The sequence below is a fragment of the Aquarana catesbeiana genome, linkage group LG01 (assembly GCF_042186555.1).
Source record: "Aquarana catesbeiana isolate 2022-GZ linkage group LG01, ASM4218655v1, whole genome shotgun sequence".
Taxonomy (NCBI): Eukaryota; Metazoa; Chordata; class Amphibia; order Anura; family Ranidae; genus Aquarana; species Aquarana catesbeiana.
Genome location: NC_133324.1, coordinates 875,640,081 through 875,664,126, shown reverse-complemented (window position 1 = coordinate 875,664,126; position 24,046 = coordinate 875,640,081). Strand labels below are relative to the sequence as shown.

Sequence of the window (24,046 nt, the reverse complement as noted above, 5' to 3'; positions counted from 1 at the left end):
AGCATCATTAACTGCTGAGTCTCCAAGTGAATTCTCTCTGGCACAAGCACAACCAAAGATGGCCATACATGGATCGAAATCCAGCCATTTCAGCAGGGACCACACAGATTTTGATCCATTTGATCAAATAGGCTGGTTGTACACAAGTCAACCTATATTAACTTGTGTAAATACCACAGCGGGAGTGATTCTCCCGCAGCCTCAAATGTGTTGATGGAAGAATCGGATAATTTTTTTTTTTTGTTTTTGTTCAACCTGCTGGTTGAACGAAAAATGTGATCATTATTTGGGCTGCCTATTAAAATATAAAAGAGAAAGGGTGGGGCAAATAGGATTTTCCCGGTACCATCATAAATAAGACTTTACAAAATTTTTTGTTTAAAACCATTAACGTTTATTTTACATGTAATTAACATTACACTTTAAAATAATTGAACATCGCATAGTAGATTCCTCTAAGTGGTCATACCACCTCAATTGGGGGATCACTTAGTGTTAAGGATACCTCCAATCACCATGTGAACATATAAAAGATCAAACTCACAACATGTTTCTCGGTTCCCCGCTTCTTCAGGAGAGCAAAGAGAAGGGCTCTACACTAGGAATAATGATAGAATATGTAAGTACAGGTACAAAACATACTAGAAACAATGGTGATTATCCCATATATTCTATAGTTGTTAAGATCATTGACAAGAAGGATATCTACCCTGAGGGCTGAAATAGCAAGCAGAGGAGGCATCAAGGTCAAACATCCCTGCCTAATTGGATCCCACAATTATGCTCTCAGATAAAAAAAAAAAACCATAGTGTTCTCCATTTGCTATTTATTAAATAAAAATTAAAAATGCATTTATAGTGTTGCAGGTAGAATCACTTTTGTACAGAAAGTCAGCAGTGCTGAAATGACGATAAGCCACTCATTCCCAAGAGCGAAGATCACTCCACTCAGTACACAGCCAGCTCTCCCTCAGACTCCCAGGCCCCCCGTCCAACATGTTTCATTAATAGTGACATCTTCAGGTGAGTCACTATTGAGCAAATATACATAAGAGAGGACTTTATTGCATATACAATATTGTGCAACAGTGTTTGGCAGATGTGAAAAAATGCTGTGAATTAACCTCTTGAAGGCACCTTTTGTTTTTTTAAATAAATAAAATTTTGTAAAATAAATAATAAAAATAAAAAAAAAATTTTTTAAAACCCCCCCTGTCCCGACGAGCTCGCGCGCAGAAGCGAACGCATACGCGAGTAGCGCCCGCATATGAAAACGGTGGTCAAACCACACATGTGAGGTATCGCCGCGACCGGTAGAGCGAGAGCAATAATTCTAGCCCTAGACCTCCTCTGTACCGCAAAATATGCAACCTGTAGAATTTTTTTAAACGTCGCCTATGGAGATTTTGGAGGGTAAAAGTTTGACGCCATTCCACGAGCGGGCGCAATTTTCAAGCGTGACATGTTGGGTATCAATTTACTTGGTGTAACATTATATTTCACAAAATAAAAAAAAATTTGGCTAACTTTACTGTTGTCTTATTTTTTTTATTCAAAAAAGTGAATTTTTTTCAAAAAAAAGTGCGCTTTTAAGACCGCTGCGCAAATTCGGTGCAAAAAAAAGTATTGCAATGACCGCCATTTTATTCTCTAGGGTGTTAGAAGAAAAAACATATATAATGTTTGGGGGTTCTAAGTAATTTTCTAGCAGAAAAACCTGTTTTAAACATGTAAACTAAAATCCAAAACGAGGCTGGTCCTTAAGTGGTTAAAATTGCCCATGCAGCGGCGATGAATGATATACATTTTATTATCCATAGGCAACGCTTTAAAAGCCTTTGCAGGTTACCACTTTAGATTTACAGAGGAGGTCTGATGCTAGAATTACTGCCCATGATCTGATATTTGTGGCTAAACCTCAGGTGTAGGACCATCGCTGTCTGCATGCGTTGCGGGACTGATGCACGTAACCTTCATGCGCAAGCACAGGGAGATAGGGGTGCTTTAAAAAATAATTATTTATTTTTACACTTTTGTGTTTTTTTTCTTTTTGGATCACTTTTAATGTTATCACAAGGAATATAAATATCCCCTGTGATTGCAATAGGCAGTGACGAGTGCACTTTATGGAGAGATTTAAAACATTTGATCACACCAAAATCGGTGTGATCAAATGCTTTTCATTTGTAAAAATGGTGCTGTTTACATTTGGGGAAACCGGAAGTGATGTATGCTCATCATTCTTGTTTTCTATATCATAGGGACAAACAGAGCTGGCTGGTTGATGGTGTATCCTGGTGGGACGGGACAGGCTAAAAAGAAATGTGGAGGGGGGGTAAAGTTGTAAAGGCAATCCAGTGGCATCATCCTGTTATAACCACTTGAAGTCCAGCGAAGTACTGATAAGTCGCCAGTCATTAAGTGGTTAAGAATGCTTTCAGAAATAGAAGTGTTAATAGTTTATTTTAATCATTTAACAAAATTGGAAGTAAATAAACAGAAGAGAACTCCAAATCAGATGAATATTTGGTGTGACCAACCTTTGGTTCAAACTATCATCAATTCTTCTAGGTACACACAATGCTTGTGCTCACTGTCTGAGATTACATGAAGAGACAGAATGATTTGAGGCAGCCTACATCCACAGAAGATCTGTGGTTAGTTCTCCAAGATTTTTGGAACAACCTACCTGCCGAGTTCCTTCAAGAAACTGTGTGCAAGTGTACCTAGAAGAATTGATGCTGTTTTGAAGGCAAAGGGTTGTCACGCCAAATATTGATTTGATTTAGATTTCTCTTCTGTTCGCTCACTTTGCGTTTTGTAAATTGATAAAAAGAAATAAATAAAATATATATTTTTGAAAGCATACTTACTTTACAGCATTTCTTTACAGCTGCCTAAAACATTTGGACAGTACAGTATGGATGTGTGTGTGTGTATGTGTATCAGTGGTAGCTGGTGCTCAATTTTCTTGGGGGGGCGGCCTGCAGCCTCCCCAGCCAGCCATCCTCCTCCCCCCGACCCTCGCTCAATCGCTCACCGTTTCTACCCCCGGAGCTTGCTTGATCGATCACCATTTCTACCCCCCCCCCAGTTGCTCGCCGCATCGCTCGCCAGGCCCCCGCCAGCCCCGCACTTACCCTATCCAGGTCGTGGCTTCGATGGCTTCCCCCCCCACGTCTCCTCCCGAGTCCCGGTGGTCGCTTCTCCTCTCGGCCAATCAGGTCTCAGGACCCGCTTCCTAGTTGGCCAGGAGGAGAAACGGGAAGACATTAGCGAATATTAATTTGCTAATGTCACACAACTGGGTGGAGCTCGGGGCGCAGTGCTCTGCGCCCCAAGCTCCAACCAGTTGTGACATTAGCAAAGTGCTCTGCGCCCGAGCCCACCCTTTTTGAAGCAAATTAATCGTGTGCTTCACAAAAAAATAAAAAACACCCATTGGGATCCTTGCGTCCAGCACCCTGTATATAGATTAGGGGCCGGGCATATGAGCGTCCGCCACTGGTATGTGCCACTGGTATCCCCTTCCCGCCAAGCATACGCAGATATACGGCCTCGGCTTTCGAGGGTTATACCGGGATGATGCCCGCAGCTGCAGGCATCATCCCAGTACCGTTTTTTAGAGCGGGCCATCGGCTTTCCAGGGATAACAACTGATGCGGCTAAAAGCCGCTCGATTGTTATCCCGGGGGAGCGGGAGGGGACATCCCCCACTCCCGTCGGTTCCACCAGTAGACCCTATCCGCGATCCAGCACTTCCGGCGTCTAGCCACAGACTGGAACAAAGCCGTAAATAGCTTCGTTCCAGTCTCCTGAATGTAAACACGAAAGCGACGTCACTTCCGGTTTACTGGGCTGCCAATGGCACCGGATTTAAAAAGTATACAGTATTCAGAATCGCCGTTTTTGGCGATCTGAATACTTTGAAGTGCAAAGGAGGGATTGGAGGTCTTTTAGACCCCAGATCCCTCCATAAAGAGTACCTGTCACCACTTAATACTGTCACAAGGGATGTTTACATTCCTTGTGACAGCAATAAAAGTGATCAATTATTTTTTTTAAAACAATTTAATAATATAAAATAAGAAAAAAATAATGTTTTAAAGTGCCCCCCGTCCCCGCGAGCTCGCACAGCAAAGAAAACGCATATGGAAGTCGCGCCTGCATATGTAAACGGTGTTCAAATCATACATATGAGGTATCGCCGCGATCGTCAGAGCGAGAGCAATAATTCTAGCACTAGACCTCTTCTGTAACTCTAACCTGGTAACCAGAAAAAAAAATGAAAGCGTCGCCTATGGAGATTTTTAGGTACCATAGTTTGTCGCCATTCCACGAGTGCGTGCAATTATAAAGCGTGACATGTTTGGTATCTATTTACACGGCGTAACATCATCTTTCACAATATACAAAAAAATTGGGCTAAGTTTACTGTTTCGTTTTTTTAAATTCATGAAAGTGTCCCTTTTCCCAAAAAGTTGCGTTTAAAATACCGCTGCACAAATACAGTGTGACATAAAATATTGCAACAATCGCCATTTTATTCTCTAGATTCTCTGGTAAAAAAAAATATATATATATATAGTTATATATATAACGTTTGGGGGTTCTAAGTAATTTTCTAGCAAAAAATATGGATTTTATCTTGTACACCAAATGTCAGAAATAGGCTTAGGCATGAAAGGGATATGGAGAATATAATATATATAATACACAGTGGGGACGGAAAGTATTCAGACCCCCTTAAATTTTTCACTCTTTGTTATATTGCAGCCATTTGCTAAAATCATTTAAGTTCATTTTTTTCCTCATTAATGTACACACAGCACCCCATATTGACAGAAAAACACAGAATTGTTGACATTTTTGCAGATTTATTAAAAAAGAAAAACTGAAATATCACATGGTCCTAAGTATTCAGACCCTTTGCTGTGACACTCATATTTAACTCAGGTGCTGTCCATTTCTTCTGATCATCCTTGAGATTGTTCTACACCTTCATTTGAGACCAGCTGTGTTTGATTATACTTATTGGACTTGATTAGGAAAGCCACACACCTGTCTATATAAGACCTTACAGCTCACAGTGCATGTCAGAGCAAATGAGAATCATGAGGTCAAAGGGAACTGCCTGAAGAGCTCAGAGACAGAATTGTGGCAAGGCACAGATCTGGCCAAGGTTACAAAAAATTTCTGCTGCACTTAAGGTTCCTAAAAGCACAGTGGCTTCCATAGTCCTTAAATGGAAGACGTTTGGTATGACTATTGGGGGAGAAGAGCCTTGGTGAGAGAGGTAAAGAAGAATCCAAAGATCACTGTGCCTGAGCTCCAGAGATGCAGTCGGGAGATGGGAGAAAGTTGTAGAAAGTCAACCATCACTGCAACCCTCCACCAGTCGGGGCTTTATGGCAGGGTGGCCCGACGGAAGCCTCTCCTCAGTGCAAGACACATGAAAGCCCGCATGGAGTTTACTAAAAAAATACCTGAAGGACTCCAAGACGGTAAGAAATAAGATTCTCTGGTCTGATGAGACCAAGATAGAACTTTTTGGCCTTAATTCTAAGCGGTACGTGTGGAGAAAACCAGGCACTGCTCATCACCTGTCCAATACAGTCCCAACAGTGAAACATGGTGATAGCAGCATCATGCTGTGGGGGTGTTTTTCAGCTGCAGGGACAGGACGACTGGTTGCAATCGAGGGAAAGATGAATGCGGCCAAGTACAGGGATATCCTGGACGAAAACCTTCTCCAAAGTGCTCAGGACCTCAGACTGGGCCAAAGTTTTACCTTCCAACAAGACAATGACCTTAAGCACACAGTTAAAATAATGGAGTGGCTTCACACCAGCTCCATGACTGTTCTTGAATGGCCCAGCCAGAGCCCTGACTTAAACCCAATTGAGCATCTCTGGAGAGACCTAAAAATGGTTGTCCACCAACGTTTACCATCCAACCTGACAGAACTGGAGAGGATCTGCAAGGAGGAATGGCAGAGGATCCCCAAATCCAGGTGTGAAAAACTTTCCCAAAAAGACTCATGGCTGTATTAGATCAAAAGGGCGCTTCTACTAAATACTGAGCAAAGGATCTGAATACTTAGGACCATATGATATTTCAGTTTTTCTTTTTTAATAAATCTGCAAAAATGTCAACAATTCTGTGTTTTTCTGTCAATATGGGGTGCTGTGTGTACATTAATGAGGAAAAAAAAAAATAACTTAAATGATTTTAGCAAATGGCTGCAATATAACAAAGAGTGAAAAATTTAAGGGGGTCTGAATACTTTCCGTCCCCACTGTATATGTGTATATATATATATGTGTGTGTGTGTGTGTGTGTATATCTTGCCTTCTGTCCTGAAATTGATAATGATGTCGCCCTGCCTTGATGCTGAGCATTCTCGCAAGATTTGTGCCTAGGTTTTCCAGGAGGCAGCATAGTGTTACATTGTCATTACTGGAGCCTCTATTAAGTGGACATTAACTGGGTCTTATTATTATTTAACATTTCTTTAAGATATTTTTAAAGCGTTTTTTGTTTTTCTATTGGGGAGGGTTACTTCCGATAAGTATTTTCTTGCTTTTCCTTTATGTTCTTATGAGGGAAGATTGAGGTTAACATTTTTCAGTCAGTCCTCAAATTGTTTCACCAAAGTCTGGTTAAGATGCAGGCACTGGGATTGAGTAGATTACATTTTTATATTTAATTTTATGTGAAAACTGAAGGATTTAGATTCTGGAAAAACATGTACCTTACCTTGTTAATTGTATACAAGGCATACTGCATGTCTTGTACTTCCTAGCATTGTACAGCAGAGGGTGCTGCCACAACATAAATAGAAGCGTTCTGGTGTCTCTACAAGTACAAGGTAACGTGAATTTGTTTTAGGGTTTTTTTTTGTTTTTTTTTGTAGACTAACTTATACTTTATAGGAAATATTTTTGTGCAAATATTTAACGTTTTTCCTGTTGTGGTATCCAGAAATGTCCTATTTACTAAAACATTGCCACTACACAGCCCAGTTATCAAACAACCATTGTCAGTCACATACACCAACCATCTCAACCACCCTGCCCCCCACCCACACTTACCTGAATTGCAGAGCTCTTCTCCCTGCAAGATTGTGTTTTGAATTCAGAGCAGCTACTCTGGTAGAGCTGTGAATAAAAAGACTACAAATCCCATCCCCGGCAGTGGGACTGGTAGATTTAAATGACACAAAAAACAAACACAAGAGGGTGCCTCCATCTAGGTGTAGCGATTTATTAAAAAAAAGTATAAAAGAAAATAAAAATGCACTCACTAGATAAAAGTGGATCAAGGCTTGTCATAGACCCAAATAGACCTCCATAGGGTCACTGTAGGGCTGCAGAGCTCGGTAGGCATATGACTAGTTGAAGCAGACACCTAGATGGAGGCGCCCTCTTGTGTTTGTTTTTTATATGTGCATTAGGATCTCAAGACCTAATCTGAGAGGAGCTGCATCCACTTTACCTGGTGTTACCTACCACCCTCCTGGCCCTCTTATGTGCCCCATTTAATGACGGTTGGGTTCCAGTCAGCACAATAGCCTATTCTTTTTCCTAGATTTAAATGACATCACCACATTTGTAGTCCATTGTTTACTTCCTGCAGCCCTATAATGATAGATCTGTTCCCCCTTTTGGATATAGATATGGGGCTGGGGGAAGAGTTTGCAGAATCCTGTGCCTTGCATCTGGGACACATTAATTTCAAATTATTGTAAAGCCTAGTACACACTAGAATATTTTTTTCGTTCAACCCAGCGGGCTGATCAAAAAAAAAAAAAACCTCCCAGTCTACAAGACTCTGGTCCGGCCTCACCTGGAGTATGCTGTCCAGTTCTGGGCACCAGTCCTCAGGAAGGATGTACTGGAACTGGAGAGAGTACCCTTGTTTTAAAAAAACAAACAAACATGTCATACTTGCCTCCACTGTGCAGTTCGTTTTGCACAGAGTGGCCCCGATCGTCCTCTTCTGGGGTCCCTCAGCGACGCTGGTGGATCCTCACCGCATCGTGTGTCCATGTTGGAGAAGCGCTTTCCTTGGTGGACACCCGTGTGGGCACGCTCCCGAGTCCCGCATCTGTGTCCATTCACACAGAATGCAGGACTTGACCCCGCCCCCTGCGCCACGTCATTGGATTTGATTGACAGCAGCGGGAGCCAATGGCTGAGCTGCTATCAATCTATCCAATCGGGACACGAGACACCAGGTAGAGCTGTGGTGCTCGTTCCCAGCCAGAGAAGGATCGGGGTCAGGTAAGTAAAATGGGGGCTCGGGGAGGCTGCAGCACCACAGAAGGTTTTTCACCTTAATGCATAGAATCTGTGTTGATGGGGGGAATAGAGCAAAGACAGTGATTGTTGCTAGCGGCTATACCAGCCGCTAGCGATAATCGCATGTAAAATCTGGGCAAGACTGGTTGTACCCAAGTTGATCTATTGATCAACTTGGCACATTAAGCCTGCACATACATGGTTAGAATCTCGGCTGGTTCCTGCTGAACCAGCCGAGATTGGAACGGTGTATGGCCACCCTTAAAATGAAGCATCCTGGCATTTCCATTATGAAGAGTTTTGCTTTTGTAGATTTTTTGTGAATTTGCACATTTTTTAGCTGAATTTTTGATATTGTGTTTTTGATTTTTTTTTGTTTTTGTTTTGTTGCAGTCTGTAATAACAGTGATTTAACCACTTCACCCCCGGAAGATTTGGCTGCTCAATGACCAGGCCATTTTTTGCGATATGGCACTGCGTTGCTTTAACTGACAATTGCGAGGGCGTGCGACTCTGTACCCAAACAAAATTGACGTTGTTCCCACAAAGAGAGCTTTCTTTTGGTGGTATTTGATCACCTCTGCGGTTTTTATTTTTTGCGCTATAAACAAAAAAAGAGCGACAATTTTGAAAAAAAACACAATATTTTGTACTTTTTGCTAATATAAGTATCCCCAATTGTTTTTTAAAAAAGCTAATTTTTTTTTTCTCTGTTTAGGCCGATATGTATTCTTATACATATTTTTGATAATAAAAATCGCAATAAGTGTATATTGATTTGCGCAAAAGTTATAGCGTCTACAAAATAGGGGATAGATTTATGGCATTTTTATTATTATTTTTTTTAACTAGTAATGGCGGCGATCTGTGATTTTTATCGTGACCGCGAAATTATGGCGGACACATCGGACACTCTTGACACATTTTTGGGACGATTAACAATTATACAGCGATCAGTGCTATAAAAATGCACTGATTACTGTATAAATGTTACTGGCAGGGAAGGGATTAACACTAGGGGGCGATCAATGGGTTAACTGTTTTCCCTGACTGTGTGTTCTAACTGTAGGGGGAGGGGACTGACTATAGGAGATGACGGATCGTGGTTCCTAGCTATTAGGAACTCACGATCTATATCTCCTCACAGAACAGGGATTTGTGTGTGTACACACACACGTCCCTGTTCTGCCTCTCATGCCTGCGATCGCTTGTGGCCGGCGGTCATCGCAACCGCTGCTCACGAGCATCGGCACCCCCGCAGTGTAGTGGGCACGTGCATTCGCCTGCTATCCTGCTTAAAGGAGCCAACGTACAGCTACGACGGCTTACAGGATCGTGCTGACCTGCCACAGTATAATGACGGCAGCTGTTTGGCAAGTGGTTAAAACCACTATGTAGGTGCAGTATGAATAGAAAAAGACCACCAAAGGATTTTACAACCATAAGAATAAAAATGTTGCCTGACAAGTATTAAGAACAACTGCTGCTTCCTTGCCCTACACAGCAATTTCCTTAATGCCACATACTTTACAGGCGTATAATTGGTAATTGTACACTGTCTACAGCAGGCACATACAGTTGTGCTCACAAGTTTACATACCCTGACAGTTTTCAGAGAATATGAATGATAACGCACAAATTTTTCTTTCACTCATGGTTAATACGCCTGTAAAGTATGTTTGGCTGAAGCCATTTATTATCAATCAACTGTGTTTACTCTTTTCAAATCATAATCACAACAGAAACTACCCAAATGACCCTGATCAAAAGTTTACATACCCCAGTTCTTAAAGGGGTTGTAAAGGTAAGTGTTTTTTCACCTTAATGCATCCTATGCGTTAAGGTGAAAAAACACCTGTCAGTGACCGGCCCCCAGTAACCCCCCCCCCCCCCCGTTTTACTTACCTGAACCCTCCAACTTGTCCCACGGGGACGTGCCTTCTCTCTGCTAGGGGGTTCTCGGCTGTTGATTGGATAGATTGATAGCAGCGCAGCCATTGGCTCACGCTGCTGTCAATCAAATGCAGTGACGCGGCCGTCGGGGGGCAGGGCCGAGTCCTGCATTCGGTGTCTATGGACGCCGAATGCTGGACTCGGGAGTGTGCCCACAAGGTAATCCCCCCAGGAGAGCGCTTCTCTCAGGGGGTTATCAGATGTGGGGAGGAGCCGAGACAGCTGCCGAGGGACCCCAGAAGACCAGGATTGGGGCCACTGTGTGCAAAACGAGCTGCACAGTGGAGGTAAATATGACATGTTTGTTATTTGTTGTTTGTTTAAAAAAAAAAAAAAAAACCTTTAACATCAATGACAGCTTGAAGTCTTTTGTGGTATTTGTGGATGAGGCTTTTTATCTTCTCAGGTAAAGCTGCCCATTCCTCCTGGCAAAAAGCCTCCAGTTGGGCTGTCTTGCATGAACTGCAGGTTTGAGATCTCCCCAGAGTGGGAGATCCAGAACCTTCGCTTTAGTCTGCTGTAGCCAATGACAGGTCGACTTGGCCTTGTGTTTTGGATCATTGTCATGTTGGAATGTCATCTCAAGTACATCCCATGTGCAGCTTCCTGGCTGATAAATGCAAATGTTCCTCCAGTATTTTTTGATAACATACTGCATTCATCTTGCCAACAATTTTGACCAAATTTCCTGAAAGAAAAGTTTGTGTTATCATTCATATTGTCTGAAAAATGGCCAAGAAATCATAAATTCTGCCAGGGAATGTAAGCTTATGAGCACAACTGTATCAGGCATTTGAAATGCTGGGGTAACAAACACTTTAAAGGGGTTGTAAAGGCAGAGGGTTTTTTATCTTAATGCATATGCATTATGATAAAAACCCTTCTGTGTGCAGCAGCCCCCTAAACACTTACCTGAGGTCCCTCTCTGTCCAGCGATGTCTACGAGTGTGTCAGCCATCCGAGATTCTCCTGATTGGCTGAGACACAGCAGGGGCGCAATTGGTTCCTGGTGCTGTCAAAGTCTAGCCAATCGGGGGAGAGAGGGGGTGGGGCTCCGTGCCTGAATGCACACCGGGAGCTGTGACTTAGCTCCGGTGCCTCCATAGCAGGCTGCTTGCTGTGGGGGCACTGAACAGGAGGGAGGGGTCAGGATCACAGAGGAGGGACCCGAGAAGAGGAGGATCCAGGCTGCTCCGTGCAAATCCACTGCAACAGAGCAGGTAAGTATAACATGTTTGTTATTTTTAGAGGAAAAAAACAAGACTTTACAATCACTTTAAGATGTCAGAGACTGAAGACCAGTGGAAAAAACGGCTCGGGTGAGCACAGCGCTGGATCCTGGGACAAGTGAGTATCTGTTTATTAAAAGTCGGCAGCTACAGTTTTTGTAGCTGCTGAATGTTATTTTTTACAAATATGAATGGAACTCCCCTTTTAAGGGCTCATGCATCCCAATGTACAATACTGTCCCTTCAGATCCATCATTTATTCTATGAACCCATGCACACTGCTCCGTATTGGTCTGCAGCGTATAGTTGTGGAAACCAAAAATGGGGAAATCTGTGTTGGAGGACTTGCATATAGAGCATATTTTTCACATGCGTAGAGCACAAATGTATTTTATTCGCTACCACCACTGCTCAGAGCCAACAGGTAAGCTTCAACAATGTGTAGTTAGCGGCACCTATGACACTGATTACACACTATTAATGTTTACGTGTGGGCCCTGAATGGCCCCCTGGCCATAGTGTGTAATCGGCAGCGGCGGCAGTACAACAACACATTGTTGATATTTTCATATTGGCCCTGAACAGCGGCAGCAGCCACTAGGGTACATTTGTGCTGTGTGTTATCAGAAACATTATATGCACACTGTGTATGGACAAGATTTTACATAGGATCGTGCTGGCAATAAGATCCTATATAAAATCATACGCCCCGTATGCGTGAGGCCAAATGCAGCCTACCCATTACAGTACTGAAAATTGATTGTGTGTGGCATGACCCTTTAAGGCTAAAGGTCTCCACCTAAAGTGTTTCCAGTCATCTTTTCTGTCCTTCATCTTTCAGCTCTCTTCTTTCTTGCTGCCATAAACTGCTCCAATATCACATTTAATTTTACAGCTGACTGATGTGCCTGCTACGGAAAATGAGTGCAAACTGTAAATAGATCTTTTTTCCTATCTCCAAGGAAATGGCATTTTTTGGATCAAAGTTCTGTATCTGTGAATCTTCTAAAGCGGCATTTCTTTTTTCGCTGTCTGATCTCTTTGACTTTATGTGGGTAACCATGTGGGTAGAATCGGCAGGTTACATTCAGATGTGCACACTCGCTGAGAAGCAGAAGGCCTTGTTATGGAGATGTTTTTATAGATCACTGTGGAGATTTTACTCATCTATAGATATAGAATATCAGGCTGCACTTCTAATCCTGGGTAACCAGCGTGCGTTTTCCATTTCCAATTTCTGAAATGTATTTGATGAAGCATCATAACTTCAGACTCATGGCACCGGTCTGTCTCAGGCTGCAAATTCAATGTGCCTGCTTCAAGACCTGCTTTTCTCATCATTCTCTAGTAATATAGATAAAAAAATAAACAATGTTGCCTAAAGTGATTGTAAAGTCTTGTTTAAAAAATAAAAATAAAAAGCATGTTATACTTACCTGCTCTGTGCAGTTTTGCAATTGCAATTTGCAATTTTGCACAGAGCAGCCCAGATCCTCCTCTTCTCGGGTCCCTCTTCGGCTCTCCTGGCCCCTCCCTCCTGTCGAGTGCCCCCACAATAAGCAGCTTGCTGTGGGGGCACCCGAGCCGTGCTGCAGCTCTGTGTGTCCATTTAGACACAGATGCCGTTCTCTCTCCCGATTGGCTAACTGACTTTGACAGCCGCAGGATCCAATGGAGCCACTGCTGTTTCTCAGCCATTTAGGAGGGAGAGTCAGGGACAGCCGAGGGACTCGTAGACATCGCTGGACAGTGATGGAGCTCAGGTAAGTATTAGGGGGTGCTGGGGAGGCTGCTGCACACAGAAGGCTTTTTTATCTTAATGCATAGAATGCATTAAGATAAAAAAAAAACCTTCTGCCTTTACAACACCTTAACTGCAGCCAAATGGCCGTAATGTAGCTGAACTAGCTTCTTTTCACCAAGTCATCCCTGTGTTAAAGCTGAACTCTGAAATGTGGGCACAAAAACTCATTCAGCTCCCGTTTATACCAGAGTGACTCGTCATGCGATTTGACAGGTCAAATTGCATGACAAGTTGCACCCTATTTTTGGCAATGGCCCTGTTCAGATCGGTGTAACGCCAACTTTGCGGTGCCGCATCGATTTAAAAAAGTAGTTCCTGCACTACTTTTGGCGATTTCAGATGCGACTTGGAAGCCGCACAGATTTCTTCCAAGTTACATCTGAAGTTGCATTGACATGCGCCTTTTAAATTGTGCGATTTCAGATAAAGTTGCGCGATTTCAAAGCCGCATTTAAAGTGAACAAGGGCTCAAATATATTCCTCAATCACCACAACAGAAACACATTCACTTTGCATTAAATGCCTTTGCAAACACAGTTATTACCTTGTAAAGGTAACCGTGACATCATCACTGTGCTGTGCAGAGAGTGAAGCTGTGGGAGGTGCTCAGCAGGCTCCACTTACTGCATGCTGCCTGCAAAAACTACAGGAGGGGCGGATACAAGACCAGTCCCCCTGCACAAGGAGAGAGAGCGGCAGTGACTGGTCTTTATTACAGGAACCTCCTGCACAGAGGTCAAGTTTCACACGGGATTACTGCACAGATCTGAAAGAAATGCATAAGGCACACCAAGATTCAAGTAAGAATACACGTGCCTCTTGTATTAGGGGCCCCGTTCCCAAGTGTTCCTGCTTGTGATGGGCTGCCCTATTCACATTTGCTGCTTAATAGAAGCTCCTGCTCCTTTTTTGGGTGACAGTCACATCAAAATTGCACTGCATCTGCGTGTTTTGCCACATAATTTTGAATTGTGAACAGAATCCTGCCAAATTCTGCCCTCGATTCCAAATTGCCAAATGTGAATGGGGCCTTAGACAATATTTGGTTATCAAAGAATTCAGCTGTAATACTATTGGTATTTGCGGATTGAGTTTCTGTTTAATAATTGGCTTCTGTCCAGGTATCTGGCTGCTAAGTGGTAAAACATGCACTGATCCAGGGGAGGGAATCATGCTCAGTGCAAAGTACAGATAGATACTGCTGCTATTTAATATGGCCAGAGAGCATGACTTGCCTATAATGCCTCTAACAGAGAATTGCTCCTCTCCAGCGTGTTCTAGCTGAGCAGTTCTGTTTTACATTATGTAGACTTTGCCATTGGGCACAATGATTTGGTGGATGGGACAAACACTGACTTTTTCTGGACTGCATTAATATCTTTCTGGACTGCATATAAACCGCTCTCCTATTTATTAGTACATATTAGTGATTACTTGAACTCTTTATATTCTTCCATAATGCTTTGATTAAGAATCTTTGCATGATTTGTCTTTTACAGTCATGTAACCTCGAAGTATTCCCGTATGACGGATACAGAGCGTGATCAGATTGATCAGGATGCACAGACTTTTATGAGAACATGTTCTGATGCTATCCAGCAACTTAGAACAGAAGGTGAGTGAAAATGACTAGAGTTCCTCCTTTCCTTTTTAAGTGTTACTAAACCCACAACAGTAAAATCAGTCTGTATATGAAGTAAAGCATGCTTGTTATACTCACTGTGGAACCTAAGGGGTTAATCTTCTGCATTGTGTAAAAAGGCTGATTCTGTCTTCTCTTATCCTTCCCTTCTATTACTGTCCCCTATCCATCTCCTGATAGTACAGAGTCCCAGGAGTCACTCTGCACATGCTCAGATTGGTATGTATTGCTAGAGGAGTTGTTTTTTTTTTTTTTTTTTTTTGGGGGGGGGGGGAGAGGGGTACATTTGATCAGCACAGGGCCTATCAGCACTGTCCAGACAGAGTCAGGGGTCATGCAGCCTCATAGGACAGTCAGAGGAGAATGAAAACTCCTCCTACAAGCTTTAATAAGTGCTCGGCTGAACATTGATAGAAAGCACAAGACTGCTATATACTACTGATGAGAAAAGGTATTTTGCAGTTTATCTTTACTAAAATAATTGCATTTCCATGTTCTGTGTACTGTGGGAGACCAGATATAGTAAATACAGGGTCCTGGGTGTAGTAACACTTTAAGCCCTCTATTACCAGCTGTATTATTATTATTTTTTTAATCTGTGATTAGAGCAACTTTAGGAGAGACAAATTTCCCTCCTTTTTTCTGTTACTGTGTTTGGTTGGTTTATTTTTTGGCTAGAAAATTTTGTTTCTGTATAGTAATCTCTGCTTCTTGACAGAAGAAATCCAGTGCCTGTCCCTCATCTGTATTAGTATGACCAACAAGTGTTCAGGCTGCCTTGCTGTGCGATAATAGTCACTGACAGTAATCATCATTCCTGGGTTGAAATGTTAATCTCCCAGCTCTTTCACTTGGACAGCAAATTTAAGTCACAGTCTGGTGACAGCAAATATACAGTGCATATACACACAAGGGCAGCACAGTGGTGTAGTGGATAGCACTTTTATCTAGCAGTAAGAAGGGTCGCCGGTTCAAATCCCGATCACAACACCATCTGCCTGGAGTTTGCATGTTCTCCCTGTGCCTGCGTGGGTTTCCTCTGGGTACTCCCGTTTCCTCCCACACTTCAAAGACATGCTGGTAAGTTAATTAGATCCTGTCGAAAAATTGGCCAAAATATGTGTATGTGTTTGTAAGCGTATCGGGCAAAAGGACCGCGCTATACCGCAGATGGACACCGGCGGCAAAAGCGCCCTGAGGTGATTCAATTTGCATAGGTAGCGCTATACAAGTCACTCATTCATTTACAATTAAAACTGTTGAATTATTAATTTCTTACCTAATAGAGGGACCACCCAAAGCTGTACCACTTGTTGATATTGAGGGTTACATGGACATAACTACATCCTCCTGCGTTTACCTTACAAATAAGTGCTGAGTGCCTTCTTTCTGCACCATATAGAATAAACCTTTTGTATCTTCAGTGTTGTGCAGCAGTAGGCGATGCTTTGGGTGTACCTATATAGCTGCAGCACTATATCTCTCCCACATCAATAGTGAAATCCGAAAACATCAAACATGCAACTAAATGACATCCATACAGTGCAAAGATTGTGATATGAATTTTAATTTTTCCACATCCACAAATGTGTAAAGCAATAACTTGCAGATACATACAGTGGGTATAGAAAAGAATCGCCCCCCCCCCCCTTTTTTTTAAATCACATTTTGTTGCTTTGCAGCCTGAAATGAAGACAGGCACAGTTTTTGTTTTATCCAGCTGTATTTATTAGTGCAACTTATAACATATACTTATAACGCCAACATGTCAGAAAAAAAAAAGAAAAAACAATCACTGCCTTTAGTCTGTTGGGATATGTCTCTACTAACTTTTCCCATCGAGACTTTGCAATATTTGCCCACTCTTCTTTGCCGAACTGCTCAAGTTCAGTTAAATGTGATGGTGACCATTTGTAGACTGCAGTCTTCAAGTAATTCCTCAGATATTTAATGGGGTTTACCTTCCAACATGACAATGACCCAAAGCACACAGCACAAATGACCACACAGTGGTTAAAGGAGAAAAGGGTGAATGTCCTTGCATGGCCTAGTCAGAGCCCAGACTTAAACCCCATTGAAAATCTGTGGAATGGTATGAAGACTGCAGTCCACAAACAGTCACTATCGAATTTAAAGTGGAGGGCCACCCTGGAAAAAAAAACATTGCACCAAAAATCCTAAAAAAAATAAAAAAAAAAAATTTGAAAGAAATTTTTTTTTAAACTTGCCTAAACCCTTGTTGCTAGGCAGTCTTCCTAATCTGCCTCTTCCTTTTCCGCGGCCTCTTCTGCTCCTCGGTGAGCGGCCCCGTTGTCTTCTGGGAACTGTGTGTGTTCCCAGAACACCATGGGGCCATTCACAGAGCGCCGCTCGCGCGTGCGCAGTAGGAAACTGGCAGTGAAGCCGCAAGGCTCCACTGCCTGTTTCCCTTACCTAGGATGGCGGTGCCAGGACCCGAGAGCCGAGGGACAGGTCGGCCTCGGGCAGCCGACATCGCGGGCCGGAATCCCGCTTTAACTGAACTTGTGTAGTTCTGCAAAGAAGAGTGAGCAAATATTGCTAAATCTTTATGTGCAAAGTTATTAGAGACATATCCCAACAGACTAAAGGCTGTAATTAAAGCAAAAGGTGGTTCAACAAAATACTGACATGAGGGGGAGGTGATTCTTTTTCCAATTGATTGGTTCTGTTTAGATTTTTTTTCTGACATGTTGCTGTTATACATTTCCTTTTGGATGTTATAAGTTGCACTGAGTTAATCCAGCTGGATAAAACAAAAACCGTGTCTGTCTTCATTTCAGGCTGCAAAGCAACAAAGTGTAATTGTTTTAAAGAGGGGGTGATTCTTTTCTATACCCACTGTATAAAAACATTCAAATATATGAAAATAAATCAAATAACGTGCAATAAACCGCACATGCATTCGTCAGAATAACTTTATATAGAAACTTCTGTGCCAACATAGAGTGAAAACAAAAGTCTCAGTGTGTGTCTCAGTTTAGGTTCAGAACTCAAACACTAGTGCATTATCCTCCTCCAGTGCTCAAATAGAAAATACGCTTACCAAAATGCCATGACCACCCATCAATACAGCGGTCATAACTAGCGGACACTTTAATGCTTTCTGTGCAACTCTACTCTAAATGTGTTTCGCTCACCACATATGATGACCTAGAATAGGAGGGAGGAATGCTCATATAGTGTGTGTATACGCAAAATCTCTTTGAGGGGGTGAGCTATAACATTTCACACTTTCGGCTTGGTTTACCCGTACAGCCAAGGGTGTGATAAAAGCAGCCGGTGGAGCTGGCCCCCTCCTGCCTGCCTATCTGAATGAGACCATGCATCCACTCAGAGTACACATGGCACATGTGCAATGCTGTGCTTCGCAGCAGCTGCAAAAATTAAACTAAATGTCACATTTGATAGGCATTACATGTAGATCTATGGAACCGTGCTGCAACCGATTGCGGTCGCCTCCTCACTTCCTGTCAAACGCCTCTTAAAAGTGATCCACCATGGGTATCTTTTCATGCTAACAAGCCCTTAGCCACAGTAAAACACTGAATGCTTGGTCACACATGACCTAATGCTGTGTGAGGTGTTCACAAGTGATGCTATAGATTCAGGCTTTGCTTACAACTATCAGATACTATGTGAAGTGTTTAACCCCTTTGCGCCTAATGGTAGAACACACATTCATGCCTAAGCACAATTTTGCAACTTTGACATGTGATCGTAAAACCATACATGAGTTGAGTTGAGTTGCAACTTGATATAGCATCCAGGTGGATCATACCACGTTTTTTTTTTTTTTTTTTTTTTCAGGACAAATTGGGCTTTCATTTGGTGGTAATTGGTAATGGTCTTTTTCTGATTTTTTTTTTTTAATATAATTTTTTTATTATCAAAAGAAAACTGACCCAAAATAGTAGATTTTTTTTTTTTTTTAAATGTAGCTGTATATTTTTTGCTGCTACTTTTTTTTACTACCATAACCTTCCACCAAACCACCCAAAATAAATTCTTCTGCACCTAATAATCGCAGCGATACCACATACAGTGCCTTGAAAAAGTATTCATACCCCATAAAATTCTCCACATTTTGGCAGGTTACAACCAAAAACGTAAATATATTTTATTGCGATTTTATGTGATAGACCAACACAAAGTGGCACATAATTGTGAGGTGGAAGGAAAATGATAAATGGTTTTCAACATTTTTTACAAATATGTGAAAAGTGTGGCGTGCATTTGTATTCAGCCCCCCTGAGTCAATACTTTGTAGAACCTCCTTTCACTGCAATTACAGCTGCAAGTCTTTTTGGGGATGTCTCTACCAGCTTTGCACATCTAGAGAGTGACATTTTTTGCCCATTCTTTGCAAAATAGCTCAAACTCTGTCAGATTGGATGGAGAGCGTCTGTGAACAGAAATTTTCAAGTCTTGCCACATATTCTCAATTTGATTTAGGTCTGGACTTTGACTGGGCAATTCTAACCCATGAATATGCTATGGTCTAAACCAGTGTTTCTCAACTCCAGTCCTCAAGGCGCACCAACAGGTCATGTTTTCAGGATTTCCACTATTTTGCACAGGTGATTTGATCAGTTTCACTGCCTTAGTAATTACCACAGGCGTTTCATCTGAGGGAAATCCTGAAAACATGACCTGTTGGTGTGCCTTGAGGACTGGAGTTGAGAAACACTGGTCTAAACCATTCCATTGTAGCTATGGCTGTATGTTTAGAGTTGTTGTCTTGCTGGAAGGTGAACCTCTGCCCCGTCTCAAGTCTTTTGCAGACTCTAACAGGTTTTCTTATAAGATTGCCCTGTATTTGGCTCCATCCATCTTCCCATCAACTCTGACCAGCTTCCCTGTCCCTGCTAAAGAAAAGCATCCCCACAACATGATGCTACCACCACCATGTTTCACGGTGGGGATGGTGTGTTCAGGGTGATGTGCAGTGTTAGTTTTCTGACACGCATAGCATTTTGCTTTTAGGCCAAAAGGTTCAATTTTGGACTCATCTGACCAGAGCACCTTCTTCCACATGTTTGCCGTGTCCTTCACATGGCTTTCATGCAAACTGCAAATGGGACTTTTTATATCTTTCTTTCAACAATGGCTTTCTTCTTGCCACTCTTCCATAAAGGCCAGATTTGTGGAGTGCACGACTAATAGTTGTCCTGTGGATAGATTCTCCCACCTGAGCTGTGGATCTCTTCAGCTCCTCCAGCGTTACCATGGGCCTTTTGGTTGCTTCTTTGATTGATGCTCTCCTTGCCCGGCCTGTCAGTTTAGGTGGATGGCCATGTCTTGGTAGGTTTGCAGTTGTGCCATACTCTTCCAATTTTCGGATGATGGATTGAACAGTGCTCTGTGAGATGTTCAAAGCTTGGGATATTTTTTTTTTTTTTTTATAACCTAGCCCTGCTTTAAACTTCTCCACAACTTGACCTGTCTGGTGTGTTCATTGGCCTTCATGATGCTATTTGTTCACTAAGGTTCCCTAACAAACCTCTAAGGGCTTCACAGAACAGCGGTATTTATACTGAGAATAAATTTCACACAGATGGACTCTATTTACTAATTAGGTGATTTCTGCAGGCAATTGGTTCCACTAGATGTTGGGGGTATCAGGGTATAAATGGGGCTGAATACAAATGCACGCCACACTTTTCAGATATTTATTTGTAAAAACATTTGAAAAGCATTTATCATTTTCCTTCCACCTCACAATTATGTGCCACTTTGTGTTGGTCTATCACATAAAATCCGAATAAAATCATTTACATTTTTGGTTGTAACATGACATGTTAAAATGTGGAAATTTTCAAGAGGTATGAATACTTTTACAAGTCAATATATATGTATGTAAAATGGAAATTCCCTCGCAGGGTTTTTTAGCAGCTGAGAAAGGTATTGGACAGTAAGTTTGTTCAAATTTTGATTAAAATGTTTTTTATTAAATCAAAATCTGATTTACAAATTCATGAAAGTTGTAAAAAATAGCTCTGGCATTGACATGAAAGACATAACCCATCAAATGATAAACAAACACATTTTACATGAAACCCATTGCTAGCAACATGGTGTTCCACATGATACCCCTACACATTTCGACCCTTCTATTTATGGTCTTCTTGAAGGGGGTTATTGTCTATGCAAAAAGAAGAAAATACAAATTACATTTTGCATGGTTAAATATTCATACATTGCATCTCATCATATATATTATGGTAAATATTTACTGTGATAGACCTAGCCAGGACAGAGGCTTTTGGAGGGAACTGAATGCCAGCCTCTTGCCAACTGATTATGGGCCCTGGCATTTGGGGGAATGGTGCTCTTTGTGAGCTGTATGCCTGGGGACCCTTGAGGTGGAATTACTTTAGATTCAGGCCCAAGTCCCCCAAGACACACAGACTCTGGAGACCCTGGATATGCCATTGTGATGGGAGTCACTAATAGGGGCACATGGTGAATGAGAACCCCACTATGATCTGTGCTAGTCAGACTCAATGCTGTATATATAATGTGTGCTGTCTCATTGTGTTGTGTACTATTTGCTCTGCTAGTTTGGGGTGGGGCTGTATTCCAATGTTCTATTGTGTCTGTCTGCCTTGGATATCACAGGATGTGTAACTCTATGGAGGGAGGGGGGATTCCTCCAACAGCTCTCCCTGCTGATAAGACTGTGTACTGATGAGACGTTAAACACACCTGACCTGTGTCTCCATTGTCATTGGACAGTTTAACCTGCCCTGTTTTCCAAGGGTAGGGGGGAAGTGTTTTGAAGTGGGATCTGTATAACATGTTTTTGAATAAAGAATCATTCCGTTTGAACCTCAAGACAGAGCATCTTGTCTCGTATTTGGGGGAGAATTATTTGTATGGGTTCCTGACTCGTCTGATGGAAGTGTTCGGTAGCTGCCTTTGTGTTTGGGTATGGAATGTCCTAAACGACTTTAACCCCTTTCATACTCGGGGTGTCGTTACATTTACCATTCAAGGGTGGAAAAGGAGGATAGACATGTCCTGCAGCCAGAAATGTTTTAAAAATTTGTTTTCCGTGATCCTGCCTTCATGCGCTGACTCTACATTCCCCAGTGCAGGCCCCACTTCCAAAAAACTTGAGGGAGACCACTCTTTTGGACTTACCAGAGGGGCAGGGAGGAGAGCAAGCGAACACCTGCGATTATATATCATAGCAGCCTTAGATTTTTGCTGTAAACATTTAAGTTTTTTTAGTGTAGGGTGGTTGCCAGGCTGTAGTAGCCACCAGCTGAGGCATTTAATCGTCGTAGTTAATTATTTATTGAGTTTATACAGGTTAATGTATTAATAAATTGTGTGGTGAGGTGTATATATGAGGGTTGTAAGAGTGTAATCAATAAAGTGAATAGTGCTCAAAAAGAAAACTGCAAAAAACCACTAAATGCCAATCGCAGCAATGAAAAAAAAAATCCCAATTGGTTACCTTAGGCGATGAGAAAATTAATCATGACCCACAGTGAAGCTTGTGAAGTGCATCTATGATACGGATGGTAGGACTCGAAAGATATTCAAGCATCCGTATCTGTATAATTAAAACAAAATAAAGCCAGACTAAAAAAGCCTCAGAAAGGGTTTGGCACATCCCACCCACAGCACTTACTTGATAATGAGATTTGTTAGATGCACCTGTGTGTCAGCAGCTGATCACTCCAGGATCCACAGGTGGCTGTGTCTTTGTATGCTGTCCTCTAATTGGGTGCATGTGCACGGTCTCCCATAGCCTCCCTCCCCCTGCGTCCTTGCCACCGACATGACGGTCTCAGCGTGGTCCCCCGGCATTCCGTAAGGCTGATGCCCCAGCCATCACTGTCATCTCCGTGGCAACTGCCCGACTCCGTGACATCACACGCATTGGGATTTTTTTTTCTTTCATTGCTGTGATTGACATTTAGAGCTTTATTGATTACACTCTTACAACCTTCATATATATATATATATATATATATATATATATATATATATATATATATATATATATATATATATATATATATATATATATCTCACCCCATCACTTTAAACAAATATTGCTGGGCACATATCTATATCCTATTTAATACTTATACACACACTGGTAATGAATTCCATTACTTAATCCATCTGAACTCTTTTTTTTAATTTGTTTTTTTTTTTTTTCTCACCTTCACCTTTTAATGTTTCATCATCATATTCCTTTTATTTCATTTTCAACAATAGCACTATACACATGACACCTGTACCATCTTTCCGAATAATTTGAACATACAATTCCTTAATACACGAACCTGTATGAACTCAATAAATAATTAACTATGCCGATTAAATACCTTAGCTGGTGGCTACTCCAGCCTGGCAACCACCCTACACTAAAAAAACTTATTAAATTTTTACTGCAAAAATCTAAGGCTGCTATGAGATATATCGCAGGTGTTCGCTTGCTCTCCTCCCTTCCCCCCCTGGGAAGTCCAAAAGAGTGGTCTCTTGCAAGTTTTTTGGAAGTGGGGCCTTGGGGAATGTTGAGTCAGCACATAAAAGCAGAATCACGGAAAATAAATTTTAAAACAATTTCTGGCTGCAGGACATGTCTATCCTCCTTTCCTTTCCTTGAATGGTAAATAAACACCATCATATATATGATGATATGCAATGTATAAATGTTTAACCATGCAAAATATAATTTTGTATTGTCTCCTTTTTGTATATACAATAACCCCCTTGAAGAAGACCATAAATAGAAGGGTCAAAATGCGTAAGGGTATCATGTGGAGCACCATGTTGGTAGCAACGGGTTCCATGTAAAATGTGTTTGTTTATCATTTGATGGGTTATGTCTCTTTCATGTCAATGCCAGAGCTATTTTTTACAACTTTCATGAATTTTTAAATCATGCTTTGATTTAATAAAAAGAATTTCGATCAAAATTTGAACAAACTTACTGTCCAAAACCTTTCTCAGCTGCTAAAAAATGTTTTTCATTTTGTATATCATCTTGGGGTGTGCAGTACCAGCAGCTCACATACATGTGTTGTTCCATTTTATATTTTCTGTATGTGTATGTTAGTTGTTTGTACCGTAG

General features: G+C 41.7%; 1 protein-coding gene across 1 annotated transcript in view; it reads left to right on the top strand.

Annotated features, from left to right (window-relative positions):
* The window catches only part of STX18 (syntaxin 18), a 252,106-nt gene that overhangs the window by 117,367 nt on the left and 110,693 nt on the right, over positions 1–24,046 (top strand). Inside the window, exon 3 of the mRNA XM_073610225.1 lies at positions 14,789–14,904. Coding sequence (XP_073466326.1) covers positions 14,789–14,904 — 116 coding nt within the window. The remainder of the gene's footprint in view (positions 1–14,788; positions 14,905–24,046) is intronic.